The sequence below is a fragment of the Pygoscelis adeliae genome, unplaced genomic scaffold (genome assembly GCF_000699105.1).
Source record: "Pygoscelis adeliae isolate BGI_AS28 unplaced genomic scaffold, ASM69910v1 Scaffold114, whole genome shotgun sequence".
In the NCBI taxonomy this organism is placed as follows: domain Eukaryota; kingdom Metazoa; phylum Chordata; class Aves; order Sphenisciformes; family Spheniscidae; genus Pygoscelis; species Pygoscelis adeliae.
In genome coordinates, this window is record NW_008824587.1 from 3,113,302 (window position 1) to 3,127,854 (window position 14,553).

Below are 14,553 nucleotides of genomic sequence, written 5' to 3' on the forward strand. Positions count from 1 at the left end.
TTTCCGCCCCTCACCGCGGGCCAGCCGTTAGAGCGTGTCGGTGGCGGGGCAGGTGAGGGGTCTGCTGGCCGCTGGGGCTTGTGCATCCGCCTGCGGTTGTTGGAGCAGTTCCCTCGCCTGGTGTGCGTGGGCGAACGCGTACACCTTTTGGAGAAAGAGGGGAGGTAGATACTGCGTTGCCCGCGTTTGAATGACAGAAGGGATTCAGCTGCAAATCGTACTTATCGCTTACGTAAATGTGTGCTTAATATAAAGTATGTTAATCTAAATACCGAAGCAATTCATAGTCCGTAACGCGTGAACTGAAGCGATTTCTGATGATTGCTGTTGTGCTCTAGACCTTTGGAATACCGTCAGGACTCGGTCGCCGGGGATGGATTATTGAAGGTACCGCTTTGCTGTGCTGTACTGGAGGTCACGTATGGCTGGAGGTGTCAGTCCCCTCCCTAGGTTCAGGGCAGCGCTCTTCTCCATTCCACCATGTGACCTGGCACACCTACACAGCGAATAGCTTCCTTTTCTAAAGGTAAATACCACAATTTTTTTTTTCCCAGTATGCATCAGGAAAGGTATGGTTTTGCTTTATCTAGATTACCCTTTTACGTTCCTTGTTATGCCAGATAGCAAGCAATTACCATCATTCCTTTTATGTGGTTAGTTCAAGTGTTCACGCTTTTCTAGTATTCTGTTGAGTTTTTCAGACTAGTAGGATCTGAGATGACTCTATTGCTGCTTAGTGAAGAACTTCTGTTTTTAGAGGAAGCAAACTGTGGTGAGAATTTTATGATGCTTTCTAACTATAATAATAATGAAGACAGGGAAGTTCTGCATAAATATCCTTTGCTTTTGAAAACAGGGATTTGTTGACCTATAAATTTCAGCAAAGAAAAAAAGCTAATTAAATCTTGTACTCATTAAACCTAGATTCCACAGATGCCAGTAAAACGATATAATGAACTTTAGCATTGTAGTTCTGGAAAGCGTGCATTAAGTGTGGACGAGGGTTTGTTTTGTATGTCAAGTGAATTTTCACATGTTGTTTCATAGTTTGCAAATTATGTAATTTGACTTCTTTTCAGTGCTTGACTTTTAATGTTTGCCATTCAGCAGGCACCTTTCTGTAATGTTCATTTAATGCTTTAATCTGTATTTCTTCGTTTAATTGCATGCGCCTGTATGATATAAGAACATCCAAGAACACATGCATGTACGCTGCTAATGAGTTACATAAATCCTGAAACTCATCGCACTTGAAAACTAGGTAACTATTTTGGCTGAAAGGAAGTATTTTGCCACTTTCAGTCTTTGGACTTCCGTTAATTCCTTCTTCTTTCCATCCAAAGAATGAGCACATGTCGATGGTGTACACCTAGTGGTTCTGATACCACTGAGTTCCTGAAGAGCTATGCTTCTAAACGGTTGTCCCTGGAAGATCTTGAAGGATCCAATGATGATCTCTGTTACTGCCTGGAGTGTGTGGTTGAATACCACAAAGCGAGGGAAAAATTGCCAAGGTTGCATGAGGTAATTAAGAGATTTGGCTCCTGCCCATTACTGAGCGGGAGGGCTCGGAACTGAAGGAAAACTTCAGAAGAGGCTTCAGTGGTCCAGCCCCAGTGCAGGGGGGAGTTTTGTGCAGGGGTTGTGTTTTATTGGTTTTTGGGAATAGGGTATGTTGCTTTTTAACTGTCTGCTTTTGTTACATTGAGTTGCAAAGAGCCAATCGTAAAGCGAGAGGACCCTCTTGTTTGGCATATATTCTAATTAGAACTAAAATAGTAGTGGAAGTTGCTGACTAGACACTATAGCTTGAACTTTATTCATGCTGTGATGGTTTGACATCTGAAAAAAAAGAACACCTGCGAAACAAACTAAGGGCTCTATTTCTTTAATGTATTTTCTTCCTTCCTCTGGCTTCTGTTCAACTTTCGGTTTGTTCCTCTTTGTATTTGCTCTCATTTCTCATTCGTAGCTTTCTCCTATGCTTGAATTGCAGAGATCTGATCTTGCAAGCCTGTGAGACTGTGATTAAAAACAATCAAAAAAGTTTAAAAACTATTTTATTATAAGCCTTTTCTAATTCTCCCTCATTAGTATCCAATTTTGTATTTTGGAAAGCTTATTTTCCCTTACATGTATATGTATGTAAAATGAATATTTGTAGCTAATTGATTGCAATACAGATGTCTAAAAGGTTGCTCTTTAAATTAGTCGGCTAGATTTCTCTGGAGGGCAATCCCATCTGAGTATAGATTGGAAATAAGTGGAGTGACTGGACTGCTGCAAGTTCCTTTCTGTGTTTATTAACTGTAGGAAATAACCTTGGTTTTTAATTGAGGTTTGGAGCAGTTACTTTAGATGAGTAATGTTATGTGAGCCGAATCCCCTACAAATATTCAGCAAGTCGATCAGTCTGTTTGCATTGTTTACATTCACTCCCTTCCACTAATACATTGCAAAATATGTGAGAAGGCAAGATTTTAAAATTGCTTTTCCCGCCTTCCTAAATATGATCGTTTTCTGTGTCGTGCACTTCTTCGTATTGGCCAGTGGAACAAAGTTTTGTGACTAACCTATGGCCTGAAATAATTATTGAAATGGTTTATGAATATTTAATGGCATTATAACAATGCTTCTGGTTTGAATGCCACTTTTTTAAAAACTGCTTTATGATCTTAACTCTGAAGTGGGAGTTTTGTGATGTGCACAATCTGAATGCCATGTCAAAATTTTGTTGTTTCACGCCACGCTTTGAAAGAAACTTCTCAAAGTGAAATTGTCTACTCTAGTGAAATTGTCTAGTCTCAAAGTGAAAGTCTAGTTAAGGTTTCTGCATGTCCTTAATCACTTTCTTCACAAATGCACTTTGATTAGTTGTTTTTCCCCACTGAATAGGTCTTGTGGGAGTTGGAAACCTCCCGTCTTGTTGCCCACATTGAGAAATCCATGCGGGAAAACGCTGGAGACGATGATGAGTTGTTAATAGTGGATGAGAACGGAGTGACACAGCTGTCTGGTTATGTGGGCCCGGATTTTGAGAATAACCTGCGAGTGCCCCTTCTAGAAATACTGAAATATCCATATCTGCTGCTGCACGAGAAAGTCAGTATGTATCTTACAGTATACAGTTGGAAGGGAATAGTATTGTTTCTACCAAAGGAGCTGCAAATAACAAATAGTAGTTAAACCGAAGTACCAATGTGTGTGCGTATATATATTATATTTATTTTGACACTAAGTAGCTTTTTTTGTTGTTTTGTGAGCATATGAATGAATCCTTAGTATAACTGCGTTTGTCCTTCTAGGTGAGCTGTGTGTAGAAGTGCTCTGTAGAATGGAACAAAGTCACGACTCCTTTCAGGTCTTTGAGAAATATCCAGGAATTTATCTCTTTTTGGTACACCCAAATGAAGTGGTAAGTTACTTTTTCTGTTCCACTGAAATTTAGTTTTAAATAGCATCAGAACAGATTCTTATTTTTATTGACAAGAGTATGAAAATAGTAGCGTTCAGAATTTTAAGCGTTTGATTTTCTGTGTTTTTCTTTAACAGTATATAAATGAGATTTCAGTAGGAATATAGTTACTCTTGCCGAAGGAGAGAAGACTCTTCTTTTGCAATAACTTCTACAGTCACTTTACTGTTTGCATTTAGTCAGCAGAAGTTACAGACGTTCAACCAAACTGTAAATTTACGCCCTATAGTCCCAAATGGAATTCTTCTCAAGTGGGCCAGGGTTTGTAATTTAGTGTATTAATCCCCTTCTCCTTCCCTGTTCTTTCTCCATCCCTAGAAGCTTTCACATTTTAATAATATTCAGAACCTTCAAATTTGAAAAAGTGAGCATAGTGTAGTTACTTGCAAGAAGAAATGCTCAGCAGCATACTTCCTCTGAAATGCCCTTTAATTGTCACTGAATTTTGTCATTGCAAGGAGGTAATACTGTGTTTTAATGGATTTGTGTGTTCTGTGGTGGGACAACTCAAAACTCCGCAGACTTTTTTTTTTTTTGCCTGTGTCTGAGTCCATACGGGATATTTTAATATTGAACAGTCAGAGATCAAAAGTTCATTTGAAAGTGTAAACAGGAGAGCTCCATTCTTTATGATGTTTAGAAGTGTCAGCTGATCTTAGTAACATTCATGCTAGTGTACATAGCAGAGACTTGCTCTCTTTTTGAACCCAACCTCTTAAGAAAGTAACAACAAGAGAAATTTTGGAATACTGGAAGTATCTAGGTTGAAAGGGTTGAGAGGCTTTGCAATTGCGGTTGTTACCAACACTTCTATTTTTTTGCTGGTTAAAAGGATTTGAGAGATTACAAAAAAGACCTGAGGTTCCGAAAGCAGTACAGATGTTGTCCAAGTGCCTACTTTTCTACATTGTTTTGAAGATGATGTATTATCCTGCAAGAAAGCTGTTCCTTCAAACTACATGTACACATCCTAGAAGTGAAACTGGTATCAATAATAGGGAAGAGTACCGAAAAACAGTGATAATACAGAGAAATTAGGAACGTATGCCCTGCCACAACTGGGAGGGCCTGTTGGAACAGTGAATGCTGGTTTCATGCACCGTGTTAATACTGAAGTATTAACTTCAGTTAATTCAAGAGATTGAGTGCTTTCTTTGCACGATCTTAGAAAAGTCCCTGTGTGGCGTGTTTATCTGTGTAAAGTGAATTTGGATGTGTAACTCTCAAAGGAGTATTGAATTATAAACAAATAGCCCACTTGAGTTACACCGGGTGAGTGTGAGTTCATACCATCGATTTCCTGCTTCATTTGATGCAGCTTTGGAGAGTCAGGTTGCGTTTGCTGTGGCTGCTGGGCAGGTCGTGGCTGTACCGTTTCCAAGACCGGCTTACTTAAACACCAATGCGGAGTACAACATTTCAAGTTTTCTTAAGAAACAGTAAAAGATTTAATAGTACTGTACTTCACACTTACTGAAACTCGGAAGTTTTCTCTGTAGGTCAGAGAATGATTCCACCAAGGCAAGAAATGACGAGTGTCCTGTGCTGACAGCACAACTTAGCATCTGTTGTTATAGTATCAGTAATGTTTAAACAGTATAAAGCAAGTACAAAACCAAACGCTATCCCTTTGTCACATGAATCCCAAGGAGTTTTATTTGTATATATTACCCTGAATTTTAACTTCTTCGTTACCAATGTCTTCTCATGGGTATAGTAAGCCTGTTTCTAAGGTTATTTTGGAGAAAGACTAACTCCTGCTTGCAATTATGAGACCTTACTTTAGTAAAAATATACTTTTGTCCCATTTGTAATAGCAGTGATTCCTAATCTTACAGCATTGTGATTTTATTCATTCTTTTTATTGATAAATAGGCTTTTTTGTTTTAATCCTTAGATTCGTCGATGGGCCATCCTAGCAGCAAGGAATTTAGGGAAGGTTGATAGGGATGATTACTATGACTTACAGGAAGTGCTGACTTGCTTGTTCAAAGTTATCGAGTTGGGGCTTTTTGAGAGTCCGGATATTTACAGCTCTTCAATGATTGAAAAGGGTAAACTCATCCTTCTGCCATCTCATTTATATGATACTGCTAACTACAAGAACTATTGGCTAGGTGAGTATTCATGATTGAAAATGAATCTGTACGTGTAGTCTCTCTCATCTTGTAAGCACGTCTTTCAAGTCAGAGCTCTGCTATTTCATAGGTGCTGTTTATTTTGGGGCATGTCAAATGGGAAAATTGGACGTTGCACAACTGCAGTAGTGAGGTAGTGTTTAATTCATTTCATGTTGCTGCTGATCTCTTTGGCCAAGTGTTACACTGGTAATGGCATTTGGAAAATGATCCTTGATTTGGTGAAAATTACAACAGATTTTTGCAAATATACTGACAGGTTGCTTTTTTTTTGTAGGGATTTGTATGTTGCTAACAGTGCTGGAAGAACAAGCTATGGAGTCCTTGTTACTGGGCCCAGACAAACAAAATGATTTCATGCAGTCTATATTTCACACCATGGAGAAAGAAGCAGCTGGTAACTAATTTTGATACTGAGATTAAGACAGCTCATAGCCTATTTTTCATCTTTATCAAACTTCCTTGTTAAATTGAGTAAATTCTTAATAGTGTAATGCTGAGGTGATTTTTAACTGATGCTTATTTATCTTCTGGAAGATGGCCAACATTGCACAATATTTGGGCAATACTGACAAATACTGAAAAATGACATTCAAACAAACTCTTTAAGTGGAGAAGGGATGGCAGTGCTTTGCATAAGGCTGGCTTAGAGGTTTTGAGAGGACAAATCTATAATTTCTCCCATATTGTTTTCATTTAATGTACAGGTTGTGTGGGAATGTGCATTTCACTGTGGCATGAAGTTTGAATTTTGAGTCCTAAAATAAAGAAACACCTTCTTCTGAATTGCCGCAACTTGCTTAAAATTTGACTCTTCCGTCCATCTGTTTGAGGGAACCCCTTTTGCAGCTGGGAATTTAGACTTCAGAATTCAGACTAGCAGCCCTTGGGCTGTTCTTGTAGGGCACGCCATGGCGTAGCCCGGGAATGCACATGAGCTCAAGACCAGGGCTGTCTCTCAAATGACTAGATCTTTATAAGCTTAGTATGTTTATTTGAGGATATGATATTGTCTCATAGGAAGAAGGAAGAACATACTTGAAAGAAAACCAATTGCTTCTAGCTTGAATTTGAAGTATAAATTGTCATAGCCATGTAAATTGTACCCACTTCTTAGAACAGCACTGCAAAAATCAGTGTGGAAGAATCAGTTTCGTAGAGTTGGGAAACGTTAGTAATAGTTATCCAGGTTCCTGTTGATTTAAGACTGCATAAGGAGCAGTGTCTGTCTGTACAGATAAGTGAGGTTGACTTTCTTTCATCCTTTTTCTTTTTCCGGGTTAAAAAGTATAGTTGCAACTTACTAGAATACATATCTTTATATTAGTATTTGAGAACAATCAATGAAAACCAACTACTTTCAAATTCAGCTTAGTCTAAGAATGTACAGGACTCATGCATTTCAACTCTCCCCAATATTACTGTTATGTTTCAGATCATTCTACTGACCCCTTCTGGCCAGCGCTGAATTGTTTCATGGTTATTTTGGATCAGCTCGGATCTAAAGTGTGGGGTCAGCTTATTGATCCTGTCCAAGCCTTTCAAACCATTATCAACAGTGTGAGCTACAACAATGAAATAAAAAATATACGCAGTAGCTTTAAGAGGTCAGTTTTGTTAAGAGACCAGAACAGTTTAATGATTTTAATACCAGGTAGTGTAGTAGCTTGGTCTCGGTTTTCTTGTCAGTGCTGCCTTAATTTGTGTTGGGGGAGGGAGATGGCAAGTAAAAAAAGCAGATGTTGCCAACTTCAGGCAATGAAAAAATGAAGTAGGTCCCCTGAAATTGTGAGGTTCTTTCAAAAAATATATGTTCGCTTCTTTTTGACTGCTATGATGTATGTTACACTCTTCAAGATTTTATCCTGAATCGGGAAGGCTGCTAACTGTTTAGTGCTTACTTAGTGCTATAACCAACTTGCGCTTAAGTTTAGTGAAGATTGCCATGTCTGAGACTCTTGGTAAAATTGTGGGAATTCCAGAATTTTCAGTGGATGACATAGTTTTAGATTTTATTGTGGTTCCAGATGACAACTGATTTGAGTTTCCTTTCAACTCGTGTTAAGTCTTGAATATTTCTCAAGGTTAGATTTACTTAATGGTACTGTATGGTCTGAAAAGTTTTATTCCTTTTCTGAATGTATTCCTTTCAGGGAAGGTAATAAAGTGAGAATCATGGAACTGGCCTTTAATAGCTTGGATAACATAGTAAACTACTGAAAGGAAATGCTTTAAAACACATAGCAGGCATCAGATACTCTTTTGAAAGGTTTTGCCTTCATACACTTATATCCTAAGATAAAATGCAGTTTTTGAATCACTTCTGACTGCAATGTTGTCAGTATTGAACAGAAAATTAATTAGGTAAAGTGCTTGTTCAGTGCAGAAGTGGTTGGTTGGTACACTGCTAGGAAGTCTAGGAACAGCTTCTATGGGAACTGAATTTTGTTACGTAAACTTGAACTCCATCTTTTGGCATGCTGTCCCTTTTACGGATTTTTATAAGAATCCAGGTCCCAAGACTTTAGGAAGACCTCCTATTTTTGAAAGCTGAAACTCTGTCTAGTTGAAAAAAGTTGGTGGAAAATAGTACCTGGATAACCATACCAGTTGTTTACTGTTTTCCTGTGGTATATTTTTAATCAACTTTGAGTGACAGTGTCTTAAATGTTCAGTATTTTTACACATGCACAGTCTATAATGTTATAGATAGCTCCAGATGCATATATACAGAATGTTAGAGATAGCCGAGGAAGTCGTATTAAAGGAGATTTTCTTCAGTTAAACAAGCTATTTGAGTGTTGTGTTCAAACAGTTGCATACAAAGTTTATGAGTATGTAGCCATGATTGAGCTGCATTTATGCACAGAAAATTCAAATAAAATGGAATTCTTCTGGGTGTTGGTAGTCAAATCCATAACTTAGTAGAAAGCTCTTTTTCATGAGGCAGTTGCTTCCCTGCCTCTTACGAGCAGGATAGAACAAGCTCTACAATTTTAAATATGATATCTTTTCATAGGTATGTTTTATCAGAGACAAGTTCTAATAGTCATATGCTCGGTATCTGAAAAGTGAAATCTGTCTTGGCCAGTTGGCTTTCTTATAGTTTAAGTTAGTTGTGTGGAGTCTATAATGATTTGTATTTCTTTTTAGAACAAAATCTGAACCAGAGTCAGACTACGATGATGACATGGTTACTTGCAGTCAGATTGTGTATAACTATAACACAGAAAAGCCTCAAAAGGTATTAAAAAATATTTTATTTCCCTGTTCTTCGAACTCTGATCACTGAATGACACCGTGAGTTTAAACCATCTATAAAATATGGAGGGGAAGATACTCTGTTTCTGCTAGTAATGTTGTAAAGAAAAATTACTAAATAACGTATGTCACTGTTGTGTGCCTTAAATAGCAGCCAGTCTGGTCACTTCTTATTTACTTGGTACCTTCAGGCTGTAAGAGGAAAGAACGTGTTTGTGAATTAGGTAGAGATGGTATTAAAGCCCAAGGATTCGTTTCAAGATTGAAACAAACATTGTTACCTCAATGAAAACACTGAATCCAATTTAAAAGAAAAGTTGCTGATTGAGTTCTTGTATTTTACTTCTTGTTTCTCAGTATTCTAAACTAATATATTGAGTAGGGAGTAATGAGGTATGCATTGCTGTACTTTCAAATGTTAGACTGTGCTCCAAAATGGCACCATTTTTTTTTCTTGTTAGAAAGCAGAAGAAACATGGGTATGTTCTCTTGATGTTGTTGCATTGTATTTACAAAATATCTTTTAAAGGCTTGAAATGTATATTTGCTTATATGAGGTTAAATTATCTCAGCATAACAACACGTTTGGAGGGTATCCCAATGATTTTTAAAGGAAGTACTACTTTATACTTATTTCACAGGTTACGTTTTAGGAAATGAGTTCCTTACGCATGTGTTAGTTTGATCTTTCTTTTTTTAAATTTAGATTTTGACTTATATTAGGATGTAAGAGATGCTATCACTTAATCAACGTATGTTTGAGAGAAAGTAACCTTTATGGCTAGAAAAAAAACCTGGCAGATTGAACTGTGCAGATATGCATAATGAGGATGATGTGTGGTGAATTTATTTTTCAGGATACTGGATGGAAGACTGCCATTTGTCCAGACTACTGCCCCAACATGTACGAAGATATGCAGACACTGGCTAATGTGCTTCAGTCTGATATTGGCAGAGATATGCGTGTCCATCACAGCACGTTTCTGTGGTTCATCCCTTTTGTTCAGTCACTTATGGATCTCAAGGACTTGGGTGTAGCATATATAGTAGAGGTCATTCACTACCTCTGCTCGGAAATCAAAGATATTCTCAATGAAAGAATCCAGCAGTGTGACAAAATCTCTGAATTTTTTCTCCTGATCTTGGTGTCCATTATTGAACTACACAGAAATAAAAAGTGCCTGCATTTGCTATGGATTAGCTCCCAAGAATGGGTGGAAGCAGTGGTGAGATGTGCTAAGCTTCCAGCTATAGCATTTACCCGGTGCGCTGACAAAGCATCTGGACACTATGTGAGAGGTTCATTAGCAGTATCTTTACAAGCTTCTAACTCTGTGCAGCACGCCTGTGTGCAGTTGATACGCAGCCTTCTTAGAGAAGGCTATCAAATTGGGCAGCATGCTCTTTGCAAGAAATACCTAGACAAACTCAATCTTCTTCTGCGAGGAAGTCTATCTTTAGGTTGGCAGCTGAACATCCAGGAAACGCAGGAATTACAAATATGTTTAAAGCAAGTTATAAGAAATATAAAGGCCAGAGCGCTGAGTACCCCTGCGCCTGTAGGAAATAATGCAAACTCTACAACTTTGTCTACCGTTTCTATAAAGCAAGAGAAAAGCGCACATGGTGATGGATACGAGGTGAGTGTACATGGCAGAGATGACCTTTGTTCACCATTTGCTGGCATATCGAAGGAAGGCGGAGATGAAGATTGTCAAGAGAACCCTTTCCCTAGAAGAAAAAGTGCCTGGGAAGAGGAATGTGGAGATGCATCTAAAAGTTCAAGATCTTGGACATCTGCAGAAGGCCTCTTGAATATTAAAAAGGAACTTAATGACTTGACAACTCAGGAATATGTCTGGCCACAGAACTCTTTGGCAGCAAAAGTATATGGGAAAGTTCAGGAAAACAGGAACAATGATCTTGTGGCGGGTAAATGCGATACGGATAATCAGTACTTTAATCCAAATTCCCAGCGTTCAGATTTCAGAAGAGGTGGAGAGTTGGAAAACAAATGTGAAGCAGGACCCATAACACCAATGTGTCTGGCTGCTCAAGCTCGTATTGGTTCTCCAGAACACGCTTGCAGCTCGGATGTAAAGGAAAGCAGTATGTCTCCTAGTTCCTCTTTAAAGCTTAAAGTAGATGCTCATAGACTCACAGATTTGAAAAACAAGGTACGGAAAACTGAATGGCTCTCAAAAGTATTGCAGCCAGCGAAGCCACGCGACTTGAAAAACTGCAGTTTTGCAACAAGCGCTTCAAAAGCAGAGGTAGAGCAACCTAAGCTTTGCACTGGCTATCTGTGTACAAGCAAAGATTGTCATAAACATCAGGGCGTGAATACTGTGTGTGAAAATGAAATCTCTGTTGATACTCCATCTTCAAGGAGTTGTGAAAGTACACAGGAGAAAAGTGTCAGCAGTGCTTTTCAATCCAGACTGGTCCCCACTAAACAGGTATCAAAAGAAACACCACTAGATTGCACTAGCTCCTCTAAAAATGAACCTGGTATGCAGGAAAGTGATGACAACAGTATTTTGTTTTCAGGGATTAATGACACCTTACTGAAAAAAGTATCCACTGAAGAAAAATCCAGTTCATTGTTGAAGTCTGCCTTTAAGAAAGACACTGACATGCAAAATTCAGACCAGGAACAGCCTAATTTAAATGACTTGGTTAAATATGACTGTAAAGGTCAAATTTCAGAGACATTTGGTATGGATAAAACTTCAGCAAATGGTCGTGTTCCATCTAGCTCTGAAAACCAGAGGGATATATCCAACCCTGCTTCTCAGATCAGGCCACTGTCAATGAAGTGTGAATCGAGTGACAGGTTGTTCCAATTTTCAGAATGTTTCAAGAGAGAAAACAATTCAGTGGGGAAGAAAGGGGGGGACTGTGTGAAGACGGTTTCTGAAGATAATGCTTTAACAGACTCCCAGGTTGATAGAGAACTCAGTAAATTATCTTTAGCTGCGTATGCCAAAGGTGTCAATTTTCCCTTTGATTCAAGCCAAGAAAGCTCAGTACATCATAACGTATGTGATATTAAAAGGAAAGTGAAAGGTGCTGTAAGAGCTTCCAATGATGGCCAAAGTACCAAGTCTCCCTGTGATGCAGATTGCCTTGACAATCAAGTCATTATAATTTCAGACTCTTCAGATGAAGAAGAACATGTGGCTGACAAGAAGGAAACAAAAACAACGAATGAAAATACGGCTCCTGAAAGGCAGCCTTCAACTTCCAGCTGCATTTCTGATGGCGATAACAAAATAGAAACAAAGACGCCAAGCTCTCCCTTGTCACTGGAAGACTGTGAGTCTCAGTACTTTGAATTTGAAACAGAAGCGGATGTCTTTTCGGTTTGGCAAGATACTCAAGCGTATGGTATGGAAGCAACTCAAGAGTATAAACAAGATCATGTTTCAGTATTGGCTGATAGTAGTAATTCAGATGGCTTACTGAACGATCACACAAATGAATGGGGTTATGATGTGGATTACGTAAGTGATGATACCATGGAAGAAGAAGCAAACTTGGTAGAAAAACAGATAGAAAATATTTCTCATCAGAAAGAAGCTGATACTACAAAAGAAGTAACTAGTTCAACATTGCAAGAATCTATTAGTAAGGGAAATGCAAAAGATCAACTGGAGAATTTTGCAGACAAAGGTACTGTTGCTAAAGACTTCACCCCGGACTCAAAATTGACTGAACCCAGAGCATCTACATCTAACATCTCATTAGCTTCAAAGTTGGCTCTTAAGAAAAATAGCACGAGCCCACGGAAGAATACAGCAAAATCTGAGGTAGCAAGAACTATTCAAAGAAGTCCTAAAAAACCTCCTGTTCTTAAAACAGCACAAAATAAAAAACTACTTCAAAGTACGTCAAAAAATTCTCAACCTGGCAGGTCAATGCCTGCTGTGGTTCCTCCAAGGAAAGTTCGGCAGTGTCCTGCACCAGCATCAACCGTAGAAAAACTTGGTCTGAAGAAGGCACCCCGCAAAGCGTTTGAATTATCCCAGCGCTCTTTAGAGAGCCTAGCTCAATTGCGCAGCTATGGTAAATCTGCAGGGAGAGTTGGAGTTACACAGAAACGGAAGATTAAACTAATTGCTCCTCAGAGTATGTCTGTAAAACATAATAATAAAAAATTGCTAGCCTGTCAAGACCTTCAGTTTTTAAGGCAGACGAGGCCCAAAAAAAGTGTCAGAGTGAAAAATGTTGCAGGAAGTTCTGAGAGTAGAAATGAAAAAGTTAGCGAAGTGGATGCAAAACCTATGAAACAAAAGCCTGAAAGTTTTGAGCTGGCATCTGTCGAAAGATCTGTTGAAAACCAAAGAGAGAAAAAAAGGGAGGAGACTGTTTGTCCCTCTGCCAGTGAGAGAAAATTTGAAAGCCTCTCTGTGGAGGAGGAGACATGCGTCTCCAAAATGCATAGTTCTTCAGACTCGAACAGAAAATCGGAGGATAACAGTATGATGGTTCCTCCTGTACCTATGGATTCAAGTCTCTCTTCCGCTGCCCTTGTTGGACATGATAAAGATGAACCTTCAGGAAAAGGTTGCGTTGTCCAGCCTGAGTGTGAGAAGGCAACTTCAAAAGAAAATGGGTGTAAACCAAATGAAAACGGTGAAGATGATGACGATGATGATCTGTTTTTAACTCAGTTAGATCCTGTGGATATGGAATTATGTTCTGAGGAGGAAAGTGTTCAAGGGAGTACTATAGCTAGTAAAAAAACAGAGGAAATGGGTACTACTGAAGGCCTTCAGCAGGGCGAATCCTCGACTATTGTGAAATGTAAGTACAAGGACTGTATGGAAAAAGTGGAAAAACCAGGAGAGTACTGTAGTAAGCATTCAGCCACCAGCTCAGAAGCGGATCACTCGTTTGCCAAACCTTCTCTCCTGCCACCTTCTAAAACAAGAAAGCCTTCCACTGCCAAAATTTTCAGCTCAGCAAGTTCTTCACGGAATGCAGCCTTCAGCAAGGATCTTGAAGATGTTAAAAAGCTACCGCCAGCTTCAAAAAGCAAAGTGAATGCAGCGAAGCCGGCGGTGGTCAGGCCACCAAATGCAAAGGCTGTACCGATAGGAAATCAAACGTGCAGGTCTCCAAGTTTCAGTAACGTACCTGAACCCTGTATTTCTAATAACGTTCTCCAGTCACAATATAGACAGAACGACAATGCTTCAAATATTTCCAGAAGGCCTGGCCAAGAAGCACATTTTCCTTCCTTTCTTGGTGCTCGGCAGCATGATCATAATATTTTTGTTAATGAAGTCCTAAAGTGGACGTACGAAATGTTTGTGAACTCCAGCCAGTTTGGACCTCCAAGTAATCTCCTGCAGTCTGTAGTAGCCTCTGTTCCTGTCCAATTTCAGCAATACAATGACTATTTTAATACATTTTTCCCCTTGATGATGCTAAATGCCTTTGAAACAGTAAGTAGCTATCTGCCTCTTGGTTTGTATTCATCAACCCTAGTAAATTTTACCAAGAGATTAAAAACTGTTTTATGTCCTCTGAAAACGTTCAGCTACAGATCTGAATAGAGGAATGATTTGGGGGAAATAATCTAGGCAGTTATGTTTAAGACTGGGGACTGTCAGTGTTATTCACCTCAGTGAAGCTTTTGGGGCAGGGGGGGGCTTGCATCCACAACAGCAT

At 39.0% G+C, this 14,553-nt stretch overlaps 1 protein-coding gene across 1 annotated transcript in view; it reads left to right on the plus strand.

Annotated features, from left to right (window-relative positions):
* Nucleotides 1-365: 365 nt before the first annotated feature.
* SETX (senataxin) overlaps nt 366-14,553 on the plus strand; it is a 31,711-nt gene continuing 17,523 nt past the window's right edge. Inside the window, 10 exon segments of the mRNA XM_009322070.1 lie at nt 366-526; nt 1,187-1,261; nt 1,344-1,524; nt 2,896-3,106; nt 3,306-3,415; nt 5,373-5,592; nt 5,891-6,010; nt 7,049-7,220; nt 8,767-8,857; nt 9,732-14,327. Coding sequence (XP_009320345.1) covers nt 1,345-1,524; nt 2,896-3,106; nt 3,306-3,415; nt 5,373-5,592; nt 5,891-6,010; nt 7,049-7,220; nt 8,767-8,857; nt 9,732-14,327 — 5,700 coding nt within the window. The 5' untranslated portion in view covers nt 366-526; nt 1,187-1,261; nt 1,344.